The 10660-nt window shown below is 48.0% G+C and overlaps 1 protein-coding gene across 1 annotated transcript in view; it reads right to left on the bottom strand.

Annotated features, from left to right (window-relative positions):
* Window positions 1-640: 640 nt before the first annotated feature.
* Window positions 641-10660, bottom strand: part of CD177 (CD177 molecule) — an 18596-nt gene continuing 8576 nt past the window's right edge. Inside the window, exons 7-11 of the mRNA XM_023518950.1 lie at window positions 10610-10652; window positions 2728-2868; window positions 1558-1743; window positions 1321-1458; window positions 641-1064 (exon numbers count right to left, since the gene is read on the bottom strand). Coding sequence (XP_023374718.1) covers window positions 847-1064; window positions 1321-1458; window positions 1558-1743; window positions 2728-2868; window positions 10610-10652 — 726 coding nt within the window. The 3' untranslated portion in view covers window positions 641-846. The remainder of the gene's footprint in view (window positions 1065-1320; window positions 1459-1557; window positions 1744-2727; window positions 2869-10609; window positions 10653-10660) is intronic.

The raw sequence follows: 10660 nt of genomic DNA, 5'->3' as shown, positions 1-10660 counted from the left end.
TTTCAGCCAACAATGGGCTGCATACACAATGATGGTCCCACAGGATTATAATAGCCATAATCTAACTGTGCCTTTTCTAGGTTAGACATGTTTACCAACACACATACTCACCATTGTGCATGTTGCCTATAGTATCCAGCGCAGTAACATCTGTACAGTTTGCAGCCCGGTAGCCATCGCTGTACCATGTAGCCCAGGTGTGTCAAAGCCGCACCATTTGGGTTTGCATGGTATACTCCGTGATGTTCACACAATGACAAAATCTTCTAATGATGGTTTCTCAGCATGTGTCCCTGTGGTTAAGCAACACACGCCTGCACCCTCCTCTCCTGCACATTCTCAGATGAAGTGACCCCCCCACCCCCGCAATGTGTGCTGGAGCCCTGACTGCCAAGGCAGAAACCTCCTTGGTCTCAGCACATCTTCCCTTGTTGGTCATGGTGACAACAAATACCTTTGGCTGCAGCACCCTCAAGACTCTGCTGTCACCTAAGCCAGAATGGACATGTGCATCAAACCAAAGGAGGCCAGGCCTTGGGTGATGATTTTCTCACCAGAGTCCTGTCCTGTCCTGCCCTCACAGAGAGAAATCCCAGCCTGGAGAAAGGACAGGTCTTTATTATCACATACACACAGTCACTCTTTGAATGTCCCCTCTCCTATAGGGCAAATTCAGCTGCTCCCAGGTGGTACATTATCATCAGGTGATAACATATGTTTGGAGGGGTGGTATGTCATGAAAAGGATGGGAAAATAATTTGTTGTCCGAGACCATTAGCTTGTGAGTTCAGAGACAGGGTTGGGCTTGGGTGGTCAGCAGGCGTTAAGAGTCATGGAGGAATGCCATTAGCCGAAAAGGCAAAGTCCCCCACACCAAAGGGCCAGGGCTAGGCCCAACCCCATCACCTGAGTGAGGAAGGTGGCAGGGGCAGCTCCAGTTGGGGGAACAGGGAACAGTCCATCCTCATGCACAGAAAAGATCCCGATATTCTTGCTGTGGTTTAACAAGGAGGTGGAAGGTTGGGCCACGCAGCCCGCAACAGCCACAGGGGTAGTCAACCCACCTAAAGGGAGAAGACCAAGTCAGAGAGGACACCAAATCCAGCACAGCCACATGTGCAACCCAGCCTCCTCCCTCAGACCCAGAAGTGCAACCCCAGCTCCTCCTCCCTCAGACCCGGGGGTCCAGGTCCAGTCCATCTTCCCCAAATCCCTCCTCCTTCAGATCCCAGGGCCAGGACTCCGTCCCCTCCCACCTCAGGATCAATGAATTCAGGCATCCTACCCCTTCCTCCTTGGGATCTAGCTTTCAGAACTCACCTCCTTGGATATGAATGTTGCCATTGTAACAATGAGTAGTGCCCTTAGGGCACACAATGGTGGGAGAGTAATCAGAGCAGGATCCAGAGGTCAGTTGCACACAGCTAGAACAGTGCAGGTCTCCTGGCGCAGGAGCAGCTGGAGAATAGAGAGAAGGTTGGGGGCACACAGCTCTGCTCTGCGCTGCAGCCACCCGCCTCGAGCATGTGTGTCTCTCCATGTCCCTGGACACTATACCTGGACGAGGGAGAGACTTCAGCAGGATGCTGCTGCTGCTAGCTCCATTGCACAGGTCAGAGGAGCAGAAGTGGGTATAGGAGGCCACGAGCACCCCAATGGGGCCTGCATGCATGGAGGTGGTCTGGGAGTCTGGAGCCTCACCCTGGCTGCAGCCTTTGGTCCAGAGTAGGAGTGATTTAAGTCCTGAGGGAGTAAGAGAGGAAAAGCTGGTCCAGGGAGGGTGGCTCTGAGGGGAGCAGGGATCAGAGTAGGATTCCTGAATTCCACATGCTGCCAGGCACACTGTGGATACAGGTCCCCTCACCACAGAAGCACAGGGTGGTCATGCTTCATGCACAGTCCTCCCCACAGCTCTGCCCCCTCCCAACTCTTGCTAAAACGTCCCCTTCACCATGAGTCTCCCCTGAGCACTCATCTTATTTTTTAATTTAATTTAATTTATTTTTTGGAGGGGTACTCTTTAACCCTGGGTAGAGTGCTATGGTGTCATAGCTCACAGCAACATCAAATTCTTGGGCTTAAGCAAATTTCTTACCTCAGCCTTCTGAGTAGCTGGGATTACAGGCGACCACACAACACTTGGCTAATTTTTTAGAGATGGGGTCTCACTGTTGCTCAGACTGGTCTTGAATTCTCAAGCTCAAGCAATCCACTCGGCCTCCCATAGAGCTAGTATTACCGGTGGGAGCCACCACACCTGGCCAGCGCTCATCTTAAAATTGCAGCTTTAACCTCAACTTCCCTCTCTCCTTTTCACTGCTGGATTTCTCTCCAGAACTCTCTCCATACTCATATTCTGCTCTCATTGGGTTTTTTCTCCTGGTTCCTGAGGCATGTAAAGCTGCCGGAAAGCAGATGCTTTTGGCTCTGCAGTGCCTAAAACAGGTACTTGAAAACATTTCTTGAGTGTATGAGTCCCTGAGGTCCTTTAGCTCTTGCCGTGGTCACCACGCTTATCTGCACAACTGCCCAGCACAGTAGACACTGTCACTGCCATAGCTTCACCCTCGGTTCTCATTAGGGGAAACCAAGGCACAGAGAGAGGAAGAGTTGGAATAAGAACTCCACGCCTGAGGGGAACAGAGCAGGAAATTCAGGGGACAGGATCCAGGGTGGAACTGCAGGGGGCACGGTGTAGGTGTATGGTCCTCCCACCCAGCCACACACCTACGTCTATGAGTAGCATCGTCTCCTGACACAGCTGCCCGGCATCACATGTCTTCGTGAAGTCTGAGGTCCAGTCGACGGGTGTGTAAGTCAAGTTGCCCGTCATGTGGAAGCTGATTCCCTTGTGACAGATCAGAGTACCTGGGGAGGGGAAATCATTATGGTCTGTGTCAGCAGGAACAGGCCTGTCCCTCCAGGTTCCATGCTAGGAAAGCGGATCACACTCTGAGTCACGTTCCAGGTGGCCTAGCCACAGACTCCCTCCATCTCAGACATAGAATGGACTTGGAAGTCTGAACCCCACCTGCACTGTTCGCTCTGTTTCTGCTCGAACACTGCAGGGCCCTCCTCCCAGGGGCCCTTGAGGAAGCCTGCCTCTCCCTGCAGGTGGGAGAGGGTTCTCATGGGGATGATAAGGAAGGCAGCCCAAGACCAAGTTGCTTTTCATTGAGAAACCTAGTTTTCCAAACAGAAAGGCTCAATGCCTGGCATGTACTGATCTGTTGGAACCCCTGTAAGCTGCTCAAGGTTATCTAAATCACCTCATTTGCTCACGGCAACGCACGAAGTAGGTGGTGTTTCTATTATCATCATCCTCATTGTTGGCTAGGCAGTGGCTCACGCATGTGATCCCAGCACTCCGAGAGGCATAAGCAGGCAGATTACTTGAGCTCAAGAGTTTAAGACCAGCCTGAGCAAGAATGAGACCCTGTCTCTACTAAAAACAGAAAACCTAGCTGGGCATCCTGGAGGGTGCCTGTAGTCTCAGCTACTTGGAAGGCTAAAGCAAGAGGATGTCAGACCAAGAGTTGGAGATTGCTGTGAGCTATCGTGTCACAGCACTCTACCCAGGGCACAGAGTGAGACTGTCCCTCCCCCCCAAAAAACATCATTCATCCTCATTGTTTTTTTTTTTTTTTTGAGACAGAACCTCAAGCTGTCCCCATGGGTAAAGTGCTGTGGCATCACAGCTCACAGCAAGCCTCCTCCTGGGCTCAAGCGAGTCTCCTGCCTCAACCTCCCAAGTAGCTGGGACCACAGGTGCCTGCCACAATGCCCAGCTATTTTTTTTTTTTTTTTTTTGGGGTTGCAGCCGTCATTGTTGTTTGGCAGGCCCGGGCTGGATTCAAACCCGCCACCTTAGGTGTATGTGGCTGGCGCCTTAGCCACTTGAGCCACAGGCGCTGAGCCCATCCTCATTGTTAAATGGCTGCCCATTGTCACACAACTGGTTAAGTGGCAGAGTTGGATTGGAACGAGGCATTCTGGTTGCGGTTGGGCTGGGTGGTGGGGAAGACAGATATTGAAGACTATCTTCAGCTACCTTGTCCCTGGTGACCCTTGGGAGTCTGGGAGAAAACCACAGCCTCAGCCTTTCTCAAGGCTATTGCAGATCAGCAGTGACATGTCCCAGCATACAGAAACTCCTCAGCTGAGGACTCCATGTCCATCAACACCTGTAACCTTCACAGCAGCCCCGACAAGGAGGGCTTCTCATCTCCCCACTTCACAGATGACAAAACTGTGGCTCCTGCTCTCCTCTCCCAGGCCTCATCCTTGCCCTTTTCACCTCCTGCCCTGACTTCCCATCTTGGTCAATGATGGCTCCTTTCTTCCAGTTGCTCAAGCTGGAAGCACTGCTGCCATCCTTCACAATTCTCTCTCTCTCACCTCATGTTGTGTCCCTCAGGAAATTCTTCTGCCTTAAGCTGCAAAATATCTCTAGAACCCGACCACTTGTCACCAGCTCTGTTGCTTCTAGCTGGGTCCAAGCCCATTGGCTGGCTCCTGCCTCCCAAGGCTCTCCCTGTACCTGGCACTGCCCCCAGCCCACCCTCTTCTCCACCCATAGGCAGAGAGATGTTCACTAAAGGTAGGTCGGTTCACGTCACTCCTCTGCTCCGGAGATTTCAGTAGGTCAGCAGCCCACTCAGAATAGAATTCTGACTCCTTAAAATGACCCAGGGGCCCCTGTATGATGGGGCCTCCCACTGGCCCCCATCCAGGTATCCTGCCCATCACCTCAGGCACTCTGCTCTGCCCACACTGTCCTCTGGTTCTAGAAAAACAAGATGTTAGGGACAGAGTGCAGGAGAGAAGGGTACGCCAGGAAGGTAGAACAGCTCTCAGAAGGCACAAGAAAGGGAGTGGGCTGGGTGTGAGGGCACAGGTTGCCCAAAATGGGCCACCATAGGAGCCCAAAGTGAAGAAAACTCAAGGGCTGGACAGAGCGAGGCCTCAGCTGCCCCTGAAGGCCTCAGGCAGGATTCCTAGGGAATACACTACCAGTATATGCCCACCTCAGGACCTTTGCATCTGCCCCATCCATGTCTGCAGCCTCCACCTCCTTCTTCAAGTTCAGGGAGGCTCAGTGAGACTTTTGATATTCAGATGATGTCAATACTCAAAACCCAGTCCAGTGGCAGAATGGGGACTTATGAACCCACATCTCCCAGATTCCTACTCCAGGCTCTTAACTGTTGGGTGCTGACCTTTTCTCACTGGAGCCACTGCCCAGTTCCTCAGGTGGGCAGTCAAGGGCATCCCCATTCCAACACCTTCATTCTTCAAAATGGGCTGCTGCCCCAAGTGCTCTAGGAGAGCAGCCCTCTCCACCCCACAGCTCAAGAGCTCTCTGGGTGGTGGGGAAGACAGGTGTTGAAGACTATCTTCAGCTACTTTGTCCCTGCTGACCCTTGGGAGTCTGGGAGACTTCTCATGGAGTCCCTCCCACTCCACTCACTCCCCGAATTCTTGTGACCACCCTCATCTTGGCTTCTGATGCCTGGTCTTGTGTGGGAGTCTCCTGACCTGGGTTGAGAGCCAACAGTAGAAACATTGCTTTCTCAACAATCTACACAAGCTTAAGACATACAATCTGAGAATGCCTGGAGAGTGGCAGATTGGGACAATGCAGCAATTCTCTGGCTTCTTCAGAAGGCTTTTATTGATTTCTAACACAAAGTATATATGCAAAATGGAAAGATGCCAAAAGACAGGGTTAAAAGAATCCCAGGTCCCCAGGAAGATTGTATAGAGGAAAAGGCTGGGTGAACTTAGGGTAGGGATTGCTAACAAATGGGGCAATAACGTATTTAGAAAAGGGAGGGAAAAACCAGTTTCATCCCAGCAGGGCAAGCAAGCCAGCTACCCTGAAGCAGAAAAAGGTTTTGATAATATTCAGCATCCTTTCTCATTCAGAACACTTAAGAAAGTAAGCTTAGACAGGACATTTCTTAAATTGATAGAGGCCATGTACAGCAAGTCCACAGCTAATATTATATTGAATGGAATAAAATTGAAAACATTTCCACTCAGATCTGGAACTAGACAAGGATGCCCATCGCCTCCACTGCTATTCAACATAGTAATGGAACTCTTAGCCATGGCAATCAGACAAGAGAAGGCAATCAAGGGTATCAAATGGGGTCAGAGGAGATTAAACTCTTATTCTTTGAGGATGATATGATTTTTTTTTTAATTTTAGACAGAATCTTAAGATGTTGCCCTCGGTAGAGTGCTATGGTGTCACAGCTCACAGCAACCTCAAACTCTTGGGCTTAAGTGATTCTCTCACCTCAGCCTTGCAAGCTGGGCATCGTGGCTGGGACTACAGGCACCTGCCACAATGCACAGCTATTTTTTGATTGCAGTTGTCATTGTTGTTTGGCTGGCCTGGGCTGGATTCAAACCCACTAACTCTGGTGTATGTGGCTGGCTCCCTAGCTGCTGAGCTACAGGCGCCAAGTCGGATGATATGATCTTATACCTGGAAAACCCTAGGGACGCTACTACAAAACTCTTAGAAGTGATCAAGGAATACAGCAGCATCTCAGGATACAAAATTAGGACTTAAAAATCAATAGCTTTTATATATACCAACAATAGACAAGCTGAAAATATAGTCAAGGACTCTATTCCTTTTACAGTTCTGCCCAAGAAGATGAAATATCTGGGAATTTACCTAACAAAGGACGTGAAAGATCTCTATAAAGAAAATTATGAAACTCTGAGAAAAGAAATAGCTGAATATGTTAAAAAATGGAAAAACATATCATGCTCATGTCTAGGAAAAATCAACATTGTTAAAATGTCCACACTACCCAAAGCTATCTACAGATTTAATGCAATCTTTATTAAAGCACTAATTTTATACTTTAAAGATCTTGAAAGAAATAGTACTTCATTTTATATGAAATCAGAAAAAAGCTTGTAAAGCCAATACATTACTCAGAAATAAAAACAAATCAGGAGGTATCATATTACCAGACTTCAGGCTCTACTATAAATTTATAGAGATCAAAACAGCATGGTACTGGCACAAAAATAGAGAAGTAGATATATGGAACAGAATAGAGAACAAAAGATGAACCCAGCCACTTACTGTCATTTGATCTTTGATAAACCTATCAAAAACATTCATTGAGGGGAAGATTCCCTATTTAACAAATGGTTTTGGGTGAACTGGCCGGTGACCTGTATAAGACTGAAACTGGATCCTCACCTTCCCTATTAATAAAAATTGATTCTTACTAGTTAAAAGATTTAAATTTAAGACATGAAACTATAAAAATACTGGAAGAGAGTGCAGGGAAAACACTTGAAGAAATTGGCCTGGGAAAATATTTTATGAGAAGGACCTCACCTGGCAATTGAAGCAACACCAAAAATGTATTACTGGGATCTAATCAAACTGAAAAGCTTCTGCACAGCCAAGAGCACAGTAAGCAAAGCAAACAGACAGCCTTTAGAATGGCAGAATATATTTTCAGGTTGTGTTTCTGACAAAGGTCTGATAACTAGAATCCACAGAGAACTCAAACCAATCAATAAGAAAAGAACAAATAACCCTGTTTATTTGTGGGCAAGAGACTTGAACACAAACTTCCCTGGAGAAGACAGGTGTATGGCCTACAAACACATGAAAAAATGCTCATCATCTTTAATCATCAGAGAAATGCAAATAAAAACCACTTTGAGATATCATCTAACTCCAGTAAGATTAGCCCACATCACAAAATCTCAAAACTACAGATGTTAGCATGGCAGTGGAAAGAAGGGAACACTTCTACACTGCTGGTGGGAATGCAAGCTAATATAGCCCTTTTGGAAAGAAGTTTGGAGAATACTCAAGGAACTAAAAGTAGACCTACCATTCAATCCTGTAATTCCTCTACTAGGTATATACCCAGATGATCAAAAATCATTTTACAACAAAGACGTCTGCACCTGAATGTTTATTGCAGCCCAATTCATAATTACCAAGTCATGAAAGCAGCCCAAGTGCCCATCAACCCATGAATGGATTAAAAAATTGTAATATATGTATACCATGGAATATTATTGAAGCCATAAAAAATGATGGAGACTTTACATCTTTTATGTTTACATGGATGGAACTGGAACATATTCTTTTTAGTAAAATATCTCAAGAATGGCGAGGGAGTATCCAATATACTCAATAGTGTTATGAAACCAATATATAATCACCTACATATTCATTTGAATGATAAGACACAACTATAGTCCAGAAAGAAGAAGGGAAGAGGAGGGGGAGGGGAGGGGAGGGGGGAGGCCAGAAGGAAGGAGGGTATTTGGTAGGACCTCACCTGTTGTGCACAATGCAATGGTACATTTCAAAACTATTAAGAGTAGAGTATAAATGTCTTACCACAACAAATAAGTAAGTGAGGAGATGGGTTATGCTAATCAGTTTGATGTAAGCATTCCACATTGTACATCAAATCAGCACATCATACCCCATAAGTGTACACAGTTATGATTTAATAAAAAAAAAAAATCTAAACTATCTATTAGGAGCTCAAAGGATTCATTCAGCTTTGTTGAAGGGTTCAGTCCTGCCCCAGCTGTTGACTCTCCATGCACAGGGATAGTCCCAATGACTTTGCCCTGTTTTGGGGTACCTCTGGGCTTTTTTCATCTTTGGTGGTCTTGATGAGCCCGTAGGGATGGTGTGTCTGTGAGTTCCCCGGGATGGAAATGAAGAGCCAGCTGAGAAGTCAGCCTTTCTATCTCCCACAGTCTTGGTGAGGCTCTCTAACTGCTGAACTGAACTTAACCAAGGAAGGGAAAACATCCTCTAAGATCTGGCTCCAGTGTTGAACGATGGCGGGATGTGGGTATAAGTTAAGAACACTTATTTGCAGCATAATAGCTGTGTGCTAGGTGGCATATGTGTGGCTTGTGTAGTTTATGCACTTTTGGGTGGGATGAGAAGGGTGTGTGGTGCATGTGTGTGAGTGTGTTTGCCAATATTAGTCAAAAGGAAAGATAAATGGATCAGATTTCTCCATTAGTAGCCTTCCATGGCTCCCATACCCTCGGGAGAACGTCCATCCCCTCAGCTTGGCTTTGGCTTGGCTTTGCAGGTACCATTCTCACCTCTCCACTCCTTACCAATACCTGTTCCCAAGACATGCCAGACCATTTCCTGCCCCCTTTGGCCTCACACATGCTCTTCCTTCTGCTTAGATAGTTCACCTTCCACCCCCTACCTTGTCTACTTGGAAAATTTCTAGCCACCCGCCAATCCCAGCAACACACCATCCTCTCGGTGAGCCCTTCTGAATAAGAAGAATAAGCTTATTCCAACCTCCAGGCCTTTATGCATAATGTTCCTGCTTCCCATTAATGGTGTCTTCCTCTTCTACCAATGAACTGCAGCTCATCTTTAAGACATGGGTTCACAGGAAACCTCCACTATGAAGTCCTCTCACAGCCCCCACCCCCAGGCCATTAGTATCTTCCTCCTCTCAGTGTCCTCAAGCCTCACATCTCCCCTCACATTCCTGACTACCCCAAGCCAGGAACACTGTGTCTGGCATCAATCTCTTCTAGTTCTGGAGGCCCTATAGCAGGGACAGAGTCTCGCTCATCTGGATCCTGCCAGATCTCACTTCAGCATACATATCCTAGGCACCTATGTTGAGCCAGCTCTTATGCCCCACGGGCTGGAAACCTTGGTATCAGGAACACCCATCCCCTGTTCTCAAGCTTTCTGGCCTAGTTAGGGAGACAGATCCAAACACAAAAAGAGATGTTTGCTAAAGTCAATGTGGCAGATGAGGAAACTGAGGCACAAGCAGGGCAGACCATGCCTCAGGGAAGCTGGGCCTCCTATCTGGTCCTTCCTTCTCCACCATGGCTTCCCCTTGCCCCAAGAGCCTTCTTACTGAGAACTCCCATGACTCTGCCAGTCCTTCCACTTGGGCTGCACGCAAAGGGTAAATAGGGACACTGCCAGTGTTCCTGATGAACTCTTCCTTTCCCTCTCTCCCATGAAGAACTCTCGATGTTCTCTCTGACTTTATTTCCTGTGCATCAAGCTGTCTGGGAGCTCCAGGACCATGGGTAGGAGGATGAATGAGAGTAGTAAAGAGGGTGAGTGGTCAAGGGGAAGTGGGAGACCCATGGCTGCCCAACATCAGGGCTGTGAAGATAGCATGAGAAGCAGTAGGTTCTCCAGTATCCCTGACACATCAAGTCATATGCAAGTCAACTCACCCTGCACCCTCATCTGCCTCCCCTACCACCCAGACAGGCTGCCCTACCTTAGCCTGGCATCCTGGAAAACTCCCAGCAGTGGGCTCTTGCCCTATAGTCTGTCCCTTGGGCTAAACCCACTGTTTTTCTCTCCTTCAGCTGCACACTGCCTGCTGACCCCCCCATTCCTCCACACCCCAACTGTCTACCCAGAGAGTCCCCTGACTGTACACATGGCAGAGTGAATAATAAACACCTAAATCACTCAGTGCTGTTGGCTTTGGTGGGATGCCTCTGGCTGGCCCATACTCTAGCAAGGGTCATTGTGCCCCAGGGCTGTGGTGCAGGACACAGCCTCATTGTTAGACATGGGACTCACGTCTGGAATCACAGCTCTCCTTCACCATCACAGGCCCAATGTCCTGGGTCC

This window comes from Otolemur garnettii, unplaced genomic scaffold, assembly GCF_000181295.1.
Source record: "Otolemur garnettii isolate 467f Iridium unplaced genomic scaffold, OtoGar3 scaffold00152, whole genome shotgun sequence".
NCBI classification, from domain to species: Eukaryota; Metazoa; Chordata; class Mammalia; order Primates; family Galagidae; genus Otolemur; species Otolemur garnettii.
This window is presented reverse-complemented; position numbering and strand designations above follow the sequence as displayed.